Raw genomic sequence first — 20716 nt, 5'->3', positions numbered from 1 at the left:
CTTCCCTTGTGGTTGTCTGACTATGGGCCCAGCTTCCTGTGGCTATTGGCAGGGGGTTCACAAGCAGTTTTTAGAGGCTGCCTGAAGGTCCTGCCATGTGGTCTGCTCCACAGGCCTTCTCATGACAGAGTAGCTTACTTCTTCAAGCCGGTGAGGGAGGAAGTCTCTCGTGCCAGTCTACTATTAAGATGGAGTCTTCTCTGGGGTGCCTGAGTGGCCCAGCTGGTTGAGCGTCTGCCTTTGGCTTGGGTCGTGATCCCGGGGTCCTGGGATCGAGCCCCACATCGGGCTCCCCGCGGGAGCCTGCATCTCCCTCTCCCACTCCCCTTGCTTGTGTTCCCTCTCTTGCTGTGTCTCTGTCAAATAAATAAATAAAATCTTAAAAAAAAAAAAAGATGTGAGTCTTCTCTAAATGTAATCACAGGAATGACATCCCATCCCTGCCATATTGTATTGGTTAGAAACAAGACAGACGCTGTGCTCACGCTTAAGCAGGTATAAATATCAGAAGACGGGGATCATTAGGGGTCACCTTAGGGTCTTCTTGTCACAGTAAGTTTATGACCATTCTAGTAATACCGCTGCTGACATACTGAGCAATCCAAATCATTTTAGTCTGTCCTGACTGCTCCTTTCTTTGCTCTACTTCAGCTGTCTTTTCTCAGAACATGTCTAACTTTACCACTTCTCTGAAGAGGGTAAGAAAAACTGCAATCAATATTTTAGGTTTGGCCAAATTTGTTTTGGCCAAAAAAAGAATTTGGCCAAAAAAAGAAAAAAAGGCCAATTAACAAGGGAGTCAAGAATACTCAATGGGAAAAAGACTGCTCCTTCAGTAAATGGCACTGGGAAAACTGGATATCCATATGCAAAGGAATGACACTGGACCCCTATCTTACACCACTCACAAAAACTAACTCAAGATGGGTTAAGGACTTAAATGTAAGACCGAAACCATGAACTCCCAGAAGAAAGCATAGGAATAAAACTCCTTGACATGGGTCTTGGTAATGACTTTTTGATATGACACCTAAAGCGCAAGCAACAAAATTAAGTGGGACTACATCAAACTAAAAAGCTTCTGCACAGCAAAAGAAACAATCAACAAAATTAAAAGGCAACTTACAGAATGAGAGAAAATATTTGCAAACCATATATCTGATAGGGGGCTAATATCCAAAATATGTAAGAAATTCCTACAACTCAATAGCAAACGATCTGATTAAAAAGTGGGCAGAGAGGGGCACCTGGGTGGCTCAGTCAGTTAAGCGTCTGCTTTTGGCTCAGGTCATGATCCCAGGAGTCAGGCTCCCTGCTTAGCAGGGAGCCTGCTTCTCCCTCTCCCTGCCACTCCCCCTGCTCATGCACACATACTGTGTGTGTCAAATAAAGTCTTAAAAAAAAAGTGGGCAGAGGTCCTGAATAGACATTTTTCCAAAGAAGACATACAAATGGCCAAAAAGTACATGAAAAGGTACCCAACATCACTCATCATCAGGGAAATGTAAACCAAAACCACAGTGTACCACCTTCCACTTGGCAGAATGGCTGGTACAAAAAAGACAAGAGTTAACAAATGCCAGCAAGGGCGTGAACACCCTGGTGTCCTGTTGGTGGGAATATAAGTTGGTGCAGACACTAGAGAACAACATGAAGGTTCCTCAAAAAATTAAAAAAGGAACTACCATAGATTCAGCAATCCCACTTCTAGGAATGTATCTGAGGATGATGAAATCACTATCTCGAAGAGATGTCTGCACTCCAAAGTTCACTGCAGCATTACTTCCAATAGTTAAGATGTGGAAACAAATGAGTAAAGAAAATGTGGCGTGTATGTGTGTGTATATATGTATGTGTATGTATATACATATGGGAGGGCAGAAGCACGAGCATTACTCTCTAGAAGTCACCACACCCAGCTACGGTAACAGGCAGACACAGAGGTGCCTGTGGGTGCTAGCTTGCCCTTGTTCTCCCCTGCTCCAAGGAAAGCCTGCCATTTGGAACAACATGGATGAACCCTGAAGGCATCATGCTAAGTGAAATAGGTCAGAGAAAGACAAATACTGTTATGTCCTCACTTACATGTGGAATCTAAAAATGTCAAACTCACAGAAAGAATAGAATGGTGGTTTCTAGGGGCTGAGGGGTGAAGAAATGGGGAGAGGCTGGTCAAAGGGTACAAACTTTCAGTTATAAGATGACTAAGGTCCAGAATTCTAATGTCAGCATGGTGACTACAGTTAATACCATATTGTTTACCTGAAAGTTGCTTTGAGAGTACAGCGAAGTGTTCTGACCACCACCACAACAAATTATGTGAGGTAAAGGATGCACAAACCAACCTTGCTGTGGTAAACATTTTATAGTATATACATGTATCAAATCATTACATTGTGCACCTTAAACTTAACACAATGCTATATGTCAATTATGTCTCAATAATGCGGTAGGGGGGAGATAAAAGAAAATAAATTTAGATTAAAATCTATTTTCACTGCAAAAAGGAGGAAAAGTAAGTTGAGTTTTTCTGGGTTTTATTTCTCATACCCTTTTTGCTAATGTTCAGAATTTGGTTACTTCTGTTGGGTAGATATTAAAAAATAACTTCTATACATAATATAGAGCAGAGTCTTAAAGTGCAACATATTTATCTACACTGAAGGATATCTTTCAAGTTTCTGTCCCTTTCAATAGGGGGACTCTTACAAGTTTCTTGCAATAACTAAATGCCAGAGGGCATTAGTAATATTATAGATCTATTCCAAATATCTTTTTGTTTCCTTTCAATATATTAAAAAAAATTTTTTTTAAAGATTATTTGACAGAGAGAGACACAGTGAGAGAGGGAACACAAGCAGGGGGAGTGGGAGAGGGAGAAGCAGACTTCCCGCGGAGCAGGGAGCCCGATGTGGGGCTCGATCCCAGGACCCTAGGATCATGACCTGAGCCGAAGGCAGACGCTTAACTGACTGAGCCACCCAGGCATCCCTCCTTTCAATATATTTTAAAAGTTATGTACTTAGACTATCTCTGGATGGATTTACAAAAAACTGGTAACACTGGATGCCTCTGTGAAGGGAAACTGAGTGGTGGGGGCCAAAAAGTTGGGAAAGCAGGAGACTCTTCGCTGAGTACTCTTTGTACCGTTTGAATTCTATTCCATCTGAATATATTATCTATTCAAAAAAATCAAATAAAAAACAAACAAAAACCATCAGGCTATGGAAGTTGCCAAGAGTTCCTTCCCCTGGTGCCAATATAAAATCAATCACTGACCACAGAATCCAAGCAAATATTAGAAAGGAAATGAGAAGGTTCTCTGCTTTGAGAACATTACTCCCCTCTGATGGGAGAGAGGAAATCACTGAGATTCATGCTGCTTGTGTGTGAAAACATACCCTGACTGCTTGTATTCTTTATTCTGATAGCTTTTGCCAAGCTGTGTGAAAAGGACAGAAAAGAAGATAGGAAAGTTGTTACTGTAGTAACTTGGTAATAAAGGTGGAGGCTAAAGTACACAATTATAAAAGATTAAAGATTTCTCTAAGACATGAAAGGAAAAAAACAAGACTAAGAACACTTAAGATACTCACTTGAATTATAAGATAATTATTTGAATATATATTTACATATTTATATATTTATATTGCTTTAATGTTTATGAATTAATGTTTGATATGGCATTTTTAAATACTTAGGCTTCAGTGTTTATAAGTGAAAACAGCATGATGAAAGGGAAAAGCCTTCACAGGGATGTTCTCTAAACACAGACACGCCTCTGCTGTACTAGAATGCAGAGGATCAAATTCTGGAGCCTACAGGACACCCGAACTCCTTGAAATTGAACACATATTCTTATGTGTGGGCATCTGACTAGAAGAGAGATGCAAGATACACTATTAGAGTCAGACTGACCAGAGACCCAACCCCAATTCCCTTTAACTGTGTGATGTGTGAAATTTTGTCCATTTCCTCATCTGAAAATGTTCCCTAATCCTCAAAAATCTACCTCTTACTATAATTAAGTTTCCTCATACACCATTATACTGGTGTATTCTAATTCAGAAGTAAGCACAGGGTCTGTGGGGAGTGGGAGAGGGTAGGGGGAGAGCAGAGTCTCAAGAGAACAGAACAAGTCAAAGATTATAAAGAGAACAGAAATGCTGACAACCCAAATGTACTGTGTACTTTCCACTCACACATCACTTATTAAAATGTTAAATAAAAACAATTCTAGGGGTGCCTGGGTGGTTCAGTTGGTTAAGCATCCGACTCTTGATTTCAGTTCAGGTCATGATCTTAGGGTCCTGAGAGCGAGCCCCCCGTCCAGGTCCGCCCTCAGCTCAGCGTCTACTTGTCCCTCTCCCTCCCCAAAACAATTTTAGAAGTCTCAGTATGTGAACAACTCAGAGGTTTACATACCTTTAACAAAAAACAAAAAATACCCATTTACATCTATACTTGCTATAATAATAAGAAAAATCCAAAGGTCTGGGGGTAGAGCCATGTTATGATTTTCAGAAAACTTTCTGATATTTACTGGTTATCTCTTAAATATGATTGTGTTTCCCTTCTAAACAATGTACCTCACAGATAATTTCTTCTCATCCCTCTCCCCCCACGATGGGAAAGCATAGCCCTGCAGTTAGGAAGACTAGGATTCAAATTTTGGCCCTAACACTTTCTAGCTGAACCCCAGGTAACAGTATTTTCAAGCGTCAGTTTACCTATAAAATGGAGAATACTTACCATAGATGATGTGAGTTAGGAGCTTAGCAACAGTGCCTGGCAAAAAGCAGGTGCTGAAAAATTCTACTAAATTAATGAATAAATATAGTAAGAAACTTCAAAAAAGAATTAGCAGTTTTTGATGAGTAATTTATAGATTGTATCTGCTTAAAGGATGTATGTATTAAAAAAAAAAAACAACCCACTATTTCTGGAACATTTCTCACGATGTCTACGTGCTGATTATGGTCTCAGCCAAAGAGATCTCGTAATCAGGCCGTATTACTTGCTGTGCCCAGGATAAAGCCCAACGTCTCTGCACAGTATATCAAGTCCTTTACTGCACAGCCCTGCTGGTCTCTGGAGCCTCGTTTCTCACCACATCCCTCTTATCTCTGCAACCCCTATCCTAACCCCAAGTGCCTGGCTCTTATTTATCTCTGGGTTTTTCCACCCGTGTTCCTCCTGCCTAACCTTTATCTCCAATCTTTACTTAACTCCCATTCATTCTCCAGGTCTCAGCTTTTCTGGGAAGCTCCTGATACTGTCTCCCTTCCCTAATTCTCCATACTGAGGTCTGGGGCTCCTCCTCTTCCTGTGTGCTCCCCTACCATCCAGTGTTTTGCTCTAAGACATTTACACCGTTAACTGCCTATTGGTACTTAGCACTAGACGATCTTACTCATTACTTCAATCTCAGGGTCTGGCATACAGTAAGTGCTAAATGAATATAAGTATATGAGTCATAGTGCTAATTCTATACCGAGGTCTATCTGCATCGACAGGTTATTTTCTTCCTTCTCCTCCATAATGTCCCATTTTCACCTTTATTTGCTGAGAACTCAGGCAGCTGCCATTCTCAGGTTTACAGACCTATTATGATGATCAGATTTACAACACTGTATCCAACCACATCTATTTAACTTCGTATATCTAAAAACTTGACATCAAAATATAGAAGTGGGGCACCCTACCAATGAAGACTTTAGATACTTAATATTTTACTGCTTACACTTATCTACAAAAAAAAATCAATCTGAAAGTTAAGATGATGCATTAGAATAACGAAGAGACTATTTAATCACAGTTTAGCTTAGAAGCTTTTCTGAACCTCTCATAATTAGATACAAGCCTAGATATAAAAGGTTTAGAGAACCAATGTGATGCCTACGTATCTTCTAAAAGTATTTTGGTCAATCAGTCTCAAAATTCAGCACTGCTCTTTAATAGATGTAAGCCTCCATTAGGAAGAAACACACTGACAGCAGAAATTGTATTAAAATCAACCCATTTTGGAAAAGGCCTAACACTATTACGGTTGAAGAGGAATATGGTTAGAAACAAAGACGTGTAAGTGTGCAAACCGTTTGTGTTTTTGGGTTTTTGGCACAACTTTCAGATGTGTGGATATTTCACCTTCAAATGCCATGGCATGTAGAACATGTATCAGAAGTTTATGGACAATGTCAATGCTAAGTATGAGGTATACAAAAATGTTATGGTGAAGAGAACCAAAACAGAGCTCAAAGTTTATTCATTTTTTTTTAAAGATTTTTATTTATTTGAGAGAGAGAGAGCGAGCGAGCACAGGCAGGGGGGAGTAGCAGAGGGAGAAACGGACTCCCTGCTGAGCCTGATGAGGGACTCGATCCAAGGACCTTTGGGATCAGGACCTGAGCTGAAGGCAGACACTTAACTGACTGAGTCACCCAGGTGCCCTACTTGTTTATTTTTAAAGACTTCATTTATTTATTTGAGAGACAGAGAGTGAGAGTGTGGGTGAGAGGGAGAGAAGCTGAAGGAGCCTCCCCACTGAGCACAGAGCCCAATGTGGGGCTCGATACCACACCTGGGAGATCATGACCTGAGCAGAAACCAAGAGTTGGACACCCAACCGAGCCACCCAGGCACCCCTCAAAGTCTTCTAATAAATCAAAGTCATTCCCTTCGTGGAGACATACTGAGTAAGACTAGCCTGTAACAGAAACTGATATTTTTTTTTCACCTAAATATATGAAAAAATAGTTGGAGGCAAGAACTTTCTGGTCAGTTACATATACTCCAAACTCAGATTCAGTCTTTGGGAGTTAATTTATAAAAAGGTATACCATTTGTTAGCAGTGCTTTCCATTGGGAAGTGAGACTGAAGGGTTCTTAAACACCTTTTGTATTATTTGTATTATCTGAATATCCAAACATCAGTACATCTCTTATATTTTTAGAAACAAAACAAAGGGGTGCCTGGATGGCTCAGTCGGTTAAGCATCTGCCTTCAGCTCAGGTCATGGTCTCCAGGTCCTGGGACTGAGCAGGTTTCCTGCTCAGTGGGGAGTCTGCTTCTCTCTCTCTCTCTCTCTCCCTCCCTCTGGCCCTCCCCACTGCTCGTTCTCTCTAATAAATAAAATCTTAAAAAAAAGAAACAAAACAAAAAATATGGTTATTAAAATAAAGTAACTATACATATTGACATAATTTTTGCAAAGCTTAAGTGTGAAAAAGGCAAAATGATAATATGTATAGTGTGGTACTACTTATTCTACAACGTAACAAGATATGCGTGTGAAATACACACACACATTCACATACATATAAAGTAGATGTGATTAGAAGTGGCTTTGGGGAAGCAACAATGTAAGTATTTTTACCTGCATCTCTAGTAACAGGAAGAGCATCTCTCTAATAGGAAGAACAACAGTAGCTACCATACAGGTTACCGTAAAGATTAAGAGAGGTATTCTACACAATAACAGCTAAATAATGTCATTACTAATCTATCTTAATTCTTGGAATAGTTTCTTCCAGCCACTTTCAAAACCAGAAGGAGACAAACACCCCTGTGTGGTCAAAGTCCCTTCTACTCTAGACATTTTAGGAAATAAGTGTAATATTTGGTTTTAAGGCAAAACTTGAATTCTGTATCTCAATATTGTATTTGTACAATGCTGAGGTTCTTTCTTCTATTATTTTCCTTCCTCAATCACTAATGTCTTCCCCCAAATAACCTGCAGCTTGGATTGCATTAGTTTGTACTCCTTGGCAATAAAAGGTTAAGAGTAGTCAAAATTTAACTATGGCAAAGTCAGAAAAACAAAAATAAGTTGGGGCTTTAGGAAAAGGCAACAATTAGGCCACTTCTCTTAGTGTTTCTATGAGAAAAAGGGACTACAATCAAATCAAAGTGGAATGGGAGTTTACACCAAACAGCTTACCACCATGGGAAAACTCTATGGACCATTTTTTATGGTCTTGTTTCGCCATCCAATGTTCAATGTTCTCTGCAATTGTAATCCTATGTATCATAGCTGAAAAAAGTCTGAATCTGGTAATTTCTTTAGACTTTAGAAACTTGGAACCGTGCTGTCAAATGATGTGTAAGGAAAATAACTCAATTCTTATCTTTAGAAACTGTCTACCAAAGAGTTAATGTAATTCAGTTTTTTAAAAAGATTTTATTTGAGAGTGAGCAAAGGAGAGACAGAGAGAGAGAGACCCCAGACTCCCCACTGAGCAGGGAGCCCAACTCAGCTGATCCCAGGACCCCAGGATCATGATCTGAGTTGAAGGCAGATGCTGAGCCACCCAGGTGCCCCAGTAATTCAGTTTTAAAGACATTTGTTAAGGCCCTCCCAAATGCAAGCCAGGCACAGAGCTTGGTGCCCACACTTCTGTGATGAGAAAGGAACAAGCTCATTTGAGGAACCCAGGAAGAATTTATATGGTGAGTATGTGGCAGAGCCAGGATTGGAGCACAGATCTGACCCCAGACTTCATATTTACAAAGTACCATTAAATTTGGGTACCGTTATTTATCTGTGAACCTGAGCAAATCTCCAAGCTCCACAGGGTTGTTGTGAAGATGAAACAAAAGACATATGCAGGGTGCCTATCATGAAGCTAGGTACATAGTGACATTCAAACATGGTTCCTTTTAGTTCTCTTCTCCCTGGTATTGCATCTTGCGTAGCAATGGTGTTCAAAAAAATGCTAACCTGAAATTAAGTCTCTCTCCAATTCAGAATACACTGCATCGGGCAACATCATTGCAGATGCTTTCCGATATTCTCACAGTGTTCAGAGTTCAGTATACTCTTTAAATAATAAAAGCTCAGCTCTTCCTTGTCCTTATGTTGTTCAAAGTTTTGTGTCCATATCCTAATGACCTGACTACAGCATTTCATCTTTGGACTGATTATATTAGTGTCTGCAAAATTCTAATTAAATCTCTCAGATCCTGACTAAAATAAACACATAATTTGTGTTGGGGAAGAAAAACAAACCAAACCAAAACAAGCAAGTCTTCCTGTTTCATCATTTCCCTCAACTGTGGTATTCTTGGGATTTTAGTATGACAGGGAAAAGATTCTGCTTATTATTGAGAAAGGCTTCTAATTGTCCTCAGATTAAACTTTTTGGCTTCGAAAGATTAACGGTCTTCACTGGCTTCCAAGAACATGTTAAATTCAACTGATACCTATTATATATCAATGGACAACAAAAGAAAGAGTTGATGAGACTTTATTTGAAACTTAACTTAAAACTGAGTTTAATGGTATGGAATTATACACCATTTTGACCACCTCTAAACTTATTTTTAAAAATAATGCTTCATATTTATCTTCTAGATTGAGATTGGGCATCTTAGTTTTATTTGCAACTTCAATGGTTAAACGTTTATTACACACACCCCCTTTTAAAAAGAAAAAGTTACTCAGTTTTCATAGGTATTGAAGATAACTCAAAATATGTAACTCATTGATTCTACCTCTGAAACTAATAAGACCGTATATATTAATTAAACTGAATTAAAAAATTTTTTTAAAAATGTAACTAAGAGTCTACTAAGAGAAAAGTACTGTGCTAGGTTCTTTGGGTGATTCAAGATGATGAAGATTTTGACCTTGTCTTTAGAGAGTATATAGTACACTAGTTGATAGAGGAAATGAGACAGGTACATAGGTAATTTCAAAATAAGCTAGATGTAAGAACCTAAAAGAAAAGTAAGAGAAGTGTTTTAGAAGTTTGCAGGAAGTAGAAAATACTTTTAATTTGGAATGCCTAAGACAAAACAAAGGAAGTAGCATGTGAATTTAGCCTTAAAGAGTATGGTAGAACTTGGACATTTAGTGGTCAAAGGCAAAGATATTCTAAGACCAAAGAAAAGTGTGAGGAGAGGATCAGAGGTGGAGAGTTTGTAGTCTATATGAAAAATGGTTTAAGTTCTAAAATAAAAAATGCAGCAAAATATTACACTTTAAAGCTCTACTCATAATTTTTTTTTTTTTTAAGATTTTATTTCTTTACTTGAGAGAAAGAGAGGGAGAGAGTGAGCATGAGTGGTGTGAGAGGCAGGCTCTTCGCTGAGCAGAGAGCCTGATGTGGGGCTTGATCCCTGAACTCTGGGATCATGACCGGAGCTGAAGGCAGATGCTTAATGACTGAGCCACCCAGGCGTCCCTCTACTTGTAATTTTGAGTGAAGAATTTCATAAATGCTAAGTGTCATTATGATTAGAGATGTGTAACTTGAGAGTCATCTGAACTGCCATTCCTGAAACAGAATAATTCTTCATCTATGTTGTATAGGTAACTGAAATCTACATTTTTACTCTGATCTGTTGTTGATAATGGTCTTTAACTTAGCTCCATTATTCTCTAGGAAGTATAGTCCGACTAATTTGCTAAAGAGGAAACAATTACAGATAGAAGCACAATGAACTGCCAGTTCAACTGAACTGAGACAGAAAAAGAATGTCAACACAGAGACAGTGGAGAGGATGGAAGAGGGAGGAAGGGCTTAGTGAGTCAGAACAGTTAGTCTTTACTACTTTGCATTTGTTTCGAATCACACACTCTTGAAATCTGACCAAGTTGTTAAGGGAAAATTAGGTCATAGCTTTCAGTTGTTTCTCTGTTAGATTTTTAACCCAATAAAATATAATCACATGCATTATGACTAAAAATATGGGCAATGCATTATAGAGTCCACTTTGGAACTAATGTTATAAATAATTTTCATATTCCATAGATTGAAAAATACATTTTTGATCAAGATGAAAAAATAAAATCTGTGGTTTAAAGTGTACTACTGTAAAATGCCCTGACCTGGAATATACACGTAGATATTGGTGCTAATTCTGAGGTCAGGAGTATTTATAACAAGGAAATGTAAGTTCTTATGGTAGGCCCAAGGTTGTTAAAATTCATCAGAAAACCTACAGTTCTCCTAAAGAGTGGATTTTTACTCAAAGAATTAGAAATCAATATATATTCTCACCATGGTACTCACATTTTCAGAGGTGTTTACACAGTGTAGTGTATGCTAAAATCATTGTGAAAGTCAGTGCTCAAACACCTGACCCTTCTTTTGAGGCTCTTCTAATCTAGCCATCTATTTTGGAATTATATACACTGGTCTTTTTACTATAGGTACTGTTATCACCCAGGTTTCCAAGCTGTAACCACAGAAAACAACTCTAGTTGGCTTAATTAAAGAGAAAAGGTATTTATCTAAAGGATATCGTTAGCCCACAGTTCCTGAGAAAGTTGAAGACCAGACTCAGAAAACAAACAAGAGCAGAGGAAGGCTGCAGAGTGAGCACTACATCAGGAAAAGAGCCCAGTGGGTACCCCTGGCTGCCCACGGCCTGTGACCACCACAGCTCCTGCTCTGTGTACAGACGGTGGATGCCATCAGCGGCATCACTGCCACTGACCTCTCTCCTTTTCTGCTACATGTTGCTGCTCCCACTCTGCTCATACAAAGAATTCTCTACAGCCCTTACTTTTCTGTTCTATCGGCTCCCATTCAAAAAGCCCAGGTCATGTGCGTAAACATTAACCACTGAGAAGGCTGAGAAAGCAAGTATTTGACCTTTTAAGTTTGTACACTGGGGGGTGGGTTCTGCCCTCCATCAAGACCTGTACCGTGAGGAATTTCTCAAAACTACGAAGAAGGTCGTAATGCTGACAGCCAAAACAGTCAAATAACTGATGCAGGAACACTCATCGACTCAGGAAAGAATGGCCTACTTCTCTGGCTAAGTGCTCTGAAGCAAAGTTTGAGTGGTGACCTACTGAGGCCCTTGCCCCCCCAGTTTTTAAATGTCTTAACTGGGCCCACATGTCCCTCACTTACTCCCGCTCAAGTGGTTCAGCACAAAATCACGGCTGAGACTCCTCAGAGCTGATGCTTCAATCACTAGTCTGCTATTTTGTTCTTACAACTGGGCCACAGTGGCCTCCCACCTTCATCCCTGGAAAGTGGTTCTCATGCTGCTCCCCTCTCTCACCATGCCCACATTTCTGGGCTTGGGGTCAGAAGAGCTGGTATGAGTCACAATCTTATTCACAATCTCAGGAGAAGGCTAGTTCCTCATCTCTGAGCCCCACCATACTCACAGATTGTCAGGGAGACCAAATGAGAGAAAGTAAAAGCCCTCTGTAACCTGAAATGATAAGCATGATCTTACTAGTTAAAATTATTGATAGATACGACAAATCCCCCAGTTCTTTAGGATTAAGGCCTATCCTATCTAGGTCTCTCTGGTTCTTCTGAGGACTGAAGTCATGTCTTTATTGTACTAAAAAATTAATTTTGTAATCAAAGCAGTATATGCTCATGATCTAAAAGGTCTTGTAACTAGTAGTAATAAAAAGCTTATTCTAAAGACAAAATCATCTGCCCTATGTCTTTCCTACTCCCAGTCCTGCTCCCCAGAGGCATCTCCTCTCAATTTTTCAGTTGTTTCTTCTGGCATTTACCTCTCTGTATTATAGTTTTTATTAAATCAATATTCAGTGTTCATATTTAAATACTGCTTACTGTGAGCCAAGTGGCATACCAGAATTATATTTTCTTCCATATGTAATTTTAAATTTTTCTCGGAGCTATTATTTTCTTCTTTCCCCACTTCTTTCATTTTCTTTTTTTTTTTTACATTTTATGTTATGTTAATCACCATACATTACATCATTAGTTTTTGATGTAGTGTTCCATGATTCATTGTGTATAACACCCAGTGCTCCATGCAATACGGGCCCTCTTTAATACTCATCACCAGGCCACACCCCCCTCCCCTCTAGAACCCTCAGTTTGTTTCTCAGAGTCCATAGTTTCTCATGGTTCGTCTCCCCCTCTGATTTACCCCCCCCTTCATTTTTCCCTTCCTACTATCTTCTTCTTCTTTTTAACATATAATGTATTATTTGTTTCAGAGGTACAGGTCTGTGATTCATCAGTCTTAACACAATTCACAGCGCTACTTCCTTCATTTTCTATAAATCTACTGTTAATTCTTCATAAAAGCACCAAAAGACCCATGAAATCTCTTTCAGTGTCCTCTGTCATTTAATGTTCCTAGAGCCTTTCACCTTCCTGGTCCAGTCTAGACGTGATGTCTGCTAGACCTACTATATAGCCAGTACTTAGGATTTCCCTTTCTTATTTCCTGTGTTTGACACCATTTCCTGGATCCCACACTTCTTTGTTCTTGGTTCACTTCATCATTTAGTGGAATTCATCCTTCCTCAGTAGGGGTGCAAGGGAGATCAGTTCTCTGAGGCAAGACTGAAAAAACTGGCTTTATCTAGCCTTATACTTGATTGACAGTTTGGCTAAATATAGAATTTTGTGTTGAAAATAATTTTCCATCAGCTTTTCAAAGGCACTGTACCACTATATTACAGCGTTCAGCTGCTGCTACTGAAAAGCTCAATACTATTAAGAGTCCTGTTTCTTTGTATGGAACCAAATTTTTTCCTCGCTGTAACATTTTAGAATCTTCTCTTTTTCCCTCAGAAAGGGATAAAACTTTTTTTTTTTAAAGTAGGCTTGAACTTACAACCCCAAAATCAAGACCCAAGCTGAGATCAAGAGTTGGATGCCTAACCTACCAAGCCACCCAGGCACCCCGGGATAAGACTTTTTAATACAGAAAGTCCTTTAGCGTTAGCAGCATTTCTTGTATTACTCCTCGGATACTGGCTTCTCTTCCATTTTCTCTGGTATGTTTCTAAAACCACCACTTGTTAAATTGTTACATCTTCTGGACCAATACTATAGTTTTCTTATTTGTCTCCACTATTGTCCAGCTCTGTTATTTTTTTAAAGGTTTCTTCAATTTCACCTTTCAATCCTTCTATATTTTTAATTTCTGCTATCTTACTTCCAAGAGTTCCTGTCTTTACTCTTACAGTATCCTATTTATGTCTCATTGACTCAACAGAGTGCTCTCTTACATAAGCGTATTTTACTTCTGTTAAAGTTTTCTTCTGCTTTCTTCATGGTTGCTGCTAATACTTTGTTCTGACCTGTCTCAATTTGGAAGCTTTCTTCAAATGTCCCCTGAGCCTTAGACGGGTTTTCATATTTATGAATGAAGCAGTAAACTGCTGTGTGGAAGCTCTGTTGCAAAAGCAGGACTGCTGACTATAGTCTTCTCCGTAGAAAAACTGGAAGGCAAATTGGTTTTTTCACCATGTTAACTCCCGAGCATAACTTCATCATGGAACTCCGTAACACTAGTCTCCATCAGTCTATATGCTCTTGGGCTGTTCACCATTTCTAGAGCTCTAATTTTTTATCTTGTATCTGTTTGGCTTAGACTAGAGCAGGGGAACGGGAGTGATTTTGCCATTTACTTTGTAGGCTTTGACATAAATTCAGATTTCAACCTTGTGCTTTACCCCACACCCCCACCCACCCTTTTTGGAGCTATTTCCAGATTTGAAATCTCTCTAGTTTGATTTCTTTAGAAAATAAATTGGTTTGGTTGGGGGTGGGGGGTAGAGAAGGGAACTGAAGGGGCAGGTTAGGATTTGCCAAGTGGCACAAGTGATACTGATGTAAAGAACAGACAGATGGCCCACTGAAACAAAATGGAGAAAGTACCAACCTGAACATACTTGGGAACTTAGGAAAAAACGTAGCACAAATCAGAGGAAAATATGGATTAATATAGAGTACTCAGAAAACCAGCTCACTATATGGAGTAAAAACCGCATTCCTTTCTGACACCACCTATAAAGGTGAATTCCACGGTGGGGGAAAGGGTTGATCCATTCAGTAGTCAGACTTAAAATCAAATCTCTCTTTTCCATTTGCAACACTTACCCCTTCTTCCCAGAGTACTAAGTACCCCCTGTGAATCGCCTCTCTTATCCTCAGTAGCCCCCTTTATAGGCTCTAGAGTTACAGACTACTCTTCTGTTTCAAGTCAGTGATCAGTCCTTATCTGCTTTTCAGCTTCCAAAAATTTCAGTATCCTTTCTCCACTCTTGTTTTCTTCTTGGGTATCTTTGTCGCTGAGGGTTTATATTTGTTTTATTCCTTTACTATACCATTAGGGCTTTGGAAGAGCCAGAAATAAACTTATGTTTAATCTGCTATGTAGGAAATCAAATGAAATTAAAGCTCATCCTAAAATGCCAGGCCAGTAAGTTGAGGCCCTATTACCTATTAATTGACCTCCCTAATAGTGACTGCCTACTTGTCTGAATAAAACGCATTCTCGGTGTAGGCCAGCAATCTGCCCTTTTATCCAAACCACTCTGGCTATCTGCCTATACTGCCTCTTTTTACGATGCTCTTGGAACTATTAAATCACCTCTCCATCTTGAAGGATGTATTTAGTCTCAAGGTCCCAGCCTCCCTTGACAGAATTTGTTTCTTTTTAAAACTGGGCTTTAACTTTTGAAGTTAAATCTAATTAGGAATAAAATGTAACAGTCATTAATTCAGAATCATTTACTAAATGCTCACTATGTCCCAGGCACAGGGGACACAAAGATGACAACAATAAGGGCCTACCCTCAAGCTGCCCAACAGGCTAGTCTCACAGCATTGCTTAATTGGAAGTTAAGCCCTCGTCTGAATCATAGAACAAAGATGATTTTGGTGACTATTTTCTTAATTCTCTCCAAAGTGGTACATAACTATTACCATGCTGGATGCATCAGAGAGATGCTAATTCATTACACAGAATAGATGCCTCAGAGTATTACAGGCTTAATCTGCTTGTAGAACTCCTGCCGAGAAAAACCAATTGTAGAAAGACAAATAGCCAGATATTTACAATAGTTTGATAAGTGGCATGCACCATCTCACTAGTGATAAAATTGTAAGAAAATTTTAAAATTGGTAATAGTAAAAATCTACAAAATATAGTTAGTATTAGGTTTAATCAATAGTTATAAAATTATTTTTCTGAATGTAAATAATTTTATTTTCTTTTTATTAAAGATTTATTTGTCAGAGAGAGAGCACACAAGCAGGGGGAGTGGCAGGCAGAGGGAGAGGCAGGCTCTCTGCTGAGCAAGGAGCCTGATGCAAGACTCAAACCCAGGACCCTGGGATCATGACCTGGGCCGAAAGCAGACTATTAACCAATTGAGCCACGCAGGTGGCCCCCCCACATTTTTTTTAGATTTTATTTTTATTTATTTATTTATTTTAAATGGTTTGTTCAGTAAATGGCTGCTGTTTTATTTTATTATTTTATTTATTTTTTAAAGATTTTATTTATTTGACAGAGAGAGACAGTGAGAGCAGCAACACAAGCAGGGGGAGTGGGAGAGGGAGAAGCAGGCCTCCCGCCGAGCAGGGAGCCATCTGATGCAGGGCTCGATCCCAGGACCCCGGGATCACGACCCAAGCCGAAGGCAGATGCCCAACGACTGAGCCACCCGGGCGCCCTAGATTTTATGTATTAAAAGTTAGTTTTAGAAAAGAATGTGGTAGTGAATGAAATATGTTCTGATGATTATCATTTAACGGCTAATATTTATTGAATGCTAACTATGTATCAGGTGCCAGTCAGATCACTTAACATATTATTTCCTTTAAGCCTCATAATCCTACTTTACAAGGTTACTATTTTTATTTTATAAATGATAGAAGCTTAGAAAGGTGACTTGCTCTGAGGTCAAGCACATTAAAACATGGTAGTGAAGGATTCAAATCCATTTTGTCTGGTTCTAGAGTCTGAGCTCTTAAACTTCATGGTATAAAATTCCTCTCCCAGTGACCAAATATTCTCCTTCCCACAGAAAAGGGGTTCAGCCCTTTATGCTGAAAGTATGGTCTGTTATAAACACTAATATGTACAGTATCATAGGCATGGGGGAAAAATGAGGCCTACATGGAGTGCAAAAATAAAAACAACCTAAACTCTCTATTTTGAATAATGAAAGGAAACAAAGGGAATACATATATATATATTTTATAGTGACCAAGACTAAGGTAATACAAGGAGTGTTATATCTTTAAATGTACTAAAAAAATACAATTTCTAGCTAAATGATAAAAAAATATTTAAACTCACTTAACATAAAAGAACTCTAGATCAAGTATTACCTAAGCGCCAAGAGCTGGCTCACAATTTTACTTCACTCAAAACTTAAAACAACAAACCCCCAAAGAACTGTATTAGGGGATCCTTTCCCATTTTTTAAAAATAGCAAAGTGGGGCACCTGGGTGGCTCAGTCGGTTAAGCGTCTGTCTTCGGCTGGGGTCATGATCCCAGAGCCCCACGACTGAGCCCCACATCAGGCTCCCTGCTCAGTGGGGAGTTTGCTCCTCCCACTGGCCCTCACCCCACTCGTGCTCTCTCTCAATCACTCTCCCAAATAAATAAAATATTTAAAAAAAACCCAGCAAAGTGTATATAGTACACTTTGGTTTATTATTTAAACATGTCAAAAAACAAAACCAATTTGAGAAAACAGATGTTATTACACCTTTTGGGCAATGTCACAACCTTTAAATTTTTCTGTAGAGGCATTTTCTGACAAACTTGGTTTTACAGAATAAAATAGTGGTAGGTCAAGCTGCGAGGTTATTTTTGATAACATTATTTTCCTGTAGTCTGACATCAAAATAGCCTACTATTATTAATGTAATGTTTTAAACTGATAAAAATATTTTAACATTTTAATTGTGGTAACAAAACTAAATTAGTACTATTACTAAAAAGATAATGGTAAAGTAAGATTTTAAAAGATCCTTTAGGTAACAGAAATCTCAACTTTTTTCACTCAGGTTTATCAGTGCTTTCTTCTGTATAATTCCTCTCATGTAATTTATTTTTTTCTAATTTTTTATTGTTATGTTAATCACCATATATTACATAATTTGTTTTGGTGTATCATGTAATTTATTTCTTATTGTTATTAAGCTGGGGCTTTATTTCTCAAAGTCCTATTAATTTGCTGATTGAGCCATACAACACACATTTTTATTTTCAAGTTAGAAAAATCTGTGTAGCTTTCATTACTCCTTAGTTCATTAAATCTCTGTCTTTTGACCCAGCCATTAACATTTTCTTCTAATTGGCAACTTCTAACGTTCTTTCAGCAAATACTCATTAGCTAAATCCTCAATAATTTCATGTCATATAGCTTGTTTTCTTTTCAATATTTTATTTATTTGAGAGAGAGAGAGAGAGTGAAAGCAGGAACACAAGCAGGGGGAGTGGGAGAGGGAAAGGCAGGCCTCCTGCTGAGCGGGGAGCCCGACGTAGGGCTCGATTCCAGGACCCTGGGATCATGACCTGAGCCGAAGGCAGACGCCCAACCCCAACGACTGAGCCACCCAGGCGCCCCTAGCTTGTTTTCTTTTAAAATACGGCAAAGAATGCATTCTTTCAAGACCACAAATTCCTTTTGTTCCATGTGGAAGGTCTCTTTCCAGCTCTGAAATGTTAACATTCTAATGTTTACCAATAGATATATAATTCTTTTAATGTTACCTTCATGTATTCATTTGCCTCTAACGCCAAAAATGTGCTTTCCTGACCTAAAAGTTTTAGTTTAGATTAAGTGAAGAAGGCTCCTGAGTCTAGCACTGACCGTGCCTTACACACTGTAGGCTGTTGCTGGGTATACAAATTGAATTTGAAAAGAAGATACAGAATATTTAAAAATTTAAATCAGGGGCGCCTGGGTGGCTCAGTTGTTAAGTGTCTGCTTTCAGCTCAGGTCATGATCCCGGAGTCCTGGGATTGAGCCCCACACCGGGCTTCCTGCCTCTGCCTCTCTCCCGCTCCCCCTGCTTGTGTTCCCTCTCTTGCTGTGTCTCTCTCTGTCAAATAAATAAATAAAATCTTAAAAAAATAAAAATAAAAATTTAAGTCAGAAACTGCCTAATTCTTTGATTCAAGTAAACTTGTATCCAAATGTGACTATTTTCATTTTTGGAATGACTTTTCATTCTTTTTCTAAACATTCAAGCATCAATAAGTTAATTAAGTATAAAAATGAGACTAAGTTACCCTAGGAGTCCTAGATCAAGAATAACCATGAAATCTGGGAAACGAGGCTAGTTGAAAGCTTGGGCGCTGACAGGGTGCAGGTGGTAGTTATATATTCCCACACCTATCATCTGACATTAGGGAATTAAGAGCCTCACATCTCATCTATTGCTCTTAGTCACTAGTTTTGAATGCTTGGTTTTAGCACTAAATGAACACCCACATTAATACTGACCCTCAATTCTTTCTCAGATTCCTTAACTATAGATTCAAAATAACCGACCCAGGCACATCCCAAACAGTGAAATCATATTGAACATATTGGCTGTGTTCTGAATTTGGAAGACAAATATGTAATTCGAGAAATCAAAATTAAAAACCAGAATTTCATACCTTGTGCAAGCATGTTAAATTCCAAGAAGAGTGCTATGTGGTAAAGTTCCATGGCTTCTTCTGCCCTGGTCATGCTTGGCTTCCCTGCGACGAGAGCCTGAACTTCACTGAGACTCCCCACCGAGGGGCTACAGTGCAAAACAGAGAGGTCCACCACATCAGTATACATACAGTGTAATATAACTTTCGCATATTTTTTTGGTATAATGGACTCATCTAATATAATTCTTGTGGGAGTCCTCAAAGTTCGGTCTGTGATTTCTTCACCAGTCCGTATCCTCCTTTGTAATAAATTCCGAAAAAATGGGGACCGTGCTGAAATAATAGCCTTGTGAGCTTTGAGCTCTTCATCTAAACAGTTCTGATTTCCACCAAAAGCTTCAACCAGTTCAGAGTCTGAAGAAAAACTAAGGACGACATCATAATAACACATGTAATCAAAAAGTCCACGCATATCTACATCAAGGGAATTCGGTGTTCCAAATTCTTCACTAAGCTGAACGAGGATATCAACATTTTGAAACCTTGAGTCCTCCATTCCAAACTCTCCTGTATAAAGGTAGTGTAGCAAAGCAGAAAACATGGGCATGTCTATACCAGCTGTATTGATGTCCATAACAATCTCTGCCCCATACTCCGGTGAGGAAGAAAGCAGTGTTTTAAAGAACGGACACCTCGCTGCCAAAATGGCACGATGAACAGGAAAACAAGTTTCTTGAAATATTAAGTCTACATCGGTACAATACTTGTACTCATAAAGATCGGCCATATCTTTCTGCAATGTCCGAGCTTCTGGTCTAGCCAAACTGGCTTGTAGAGAAAGCTCCTTTAAGGCTGAAGTTCCCTCATATTCCTCCACTAAAGCATTAACATCTCTAACATCCCACCCAGAGAGGAGTTCTCGCATCTGCTTGGCGTGATCGGCAGACCTATTAGATTTTCGACGCTTAATAAACTTCTTTTTGAGGGTGGCAAGGCCAGAGGTTCTCTTTTTTTTGTCTTGTGGTTTCTCATGGCCATGGTCAAGGCTATATAATTTTGATTCACAACCATAGCCTTGCTGAGAATAGGATGATGTCCCTAAGAAGGAAATCAAACAAATGAAAATTTGTTTCTTTGTTCTTAACATTCATTTTCAATCTTCATTTTAACACATATTTCATGCTAAAAATTTTTACAGATATTCCTGAACCATTCAAATAAAATTGACTTTTGTTTCTATAAAGGAAGTTATTAAAAAGTTCAAATAGTTTACTTCTATATTAAATAAGGAATAGAGACTAACAGAGTAGATTATTATTTACTTGACAAAATGCTTTTGGTTCTCTGGCTATCAAAAACCAGGT

At 38.8% G+C, this 20716-nt stretch overlaps 1 protein-coding gene across 3 annotated transcripts in view; it reads right to left on the bottom strand.

Moving 5' to 3' along the window:
- The window catches only part of BTBD7 (BTB domain containing 7), an 81443-nt gene that overhangs the window by 32395 nt on the left and 28332 nt on the right, over positions 1-20716 (bottom strand). For 2 of the 3 annotated variants that reach the window (XM_027569919.2, XM_027569920.2), the window contains exon 3: positions 19371-20450. In XM_027569919.2, coding sequence (XP_027425720.1) covers positions 19371-20450 — 1080 coding nt within the window. The remainder of the gene's footprint in view (positions 1-19370; positions 20451-20716) is intronic. The other variant, XM_027569921.1, reaches the window with a different exon arrangement.

The sequence above is a fragment of the Zalophus californianus genome, chromosome 6 (assembly GCF_009762305.2).
Source record: "Zalophus californianus isolate mZalCal1 chromosome 6, mZalCal1.pri.v2, whole genome shotgun sequence".
Classification (NCBI taxonomy): Eukaryota; Metazoa; Chordata; class Mammalia; order Carnivora; family Otariidae; genus Zalophus; species Zalophus californianus.
Note: the sequence above shows the minus strand (reverse complement) of the source record. Positions and strands in the feature narration are given on the sequence as shown.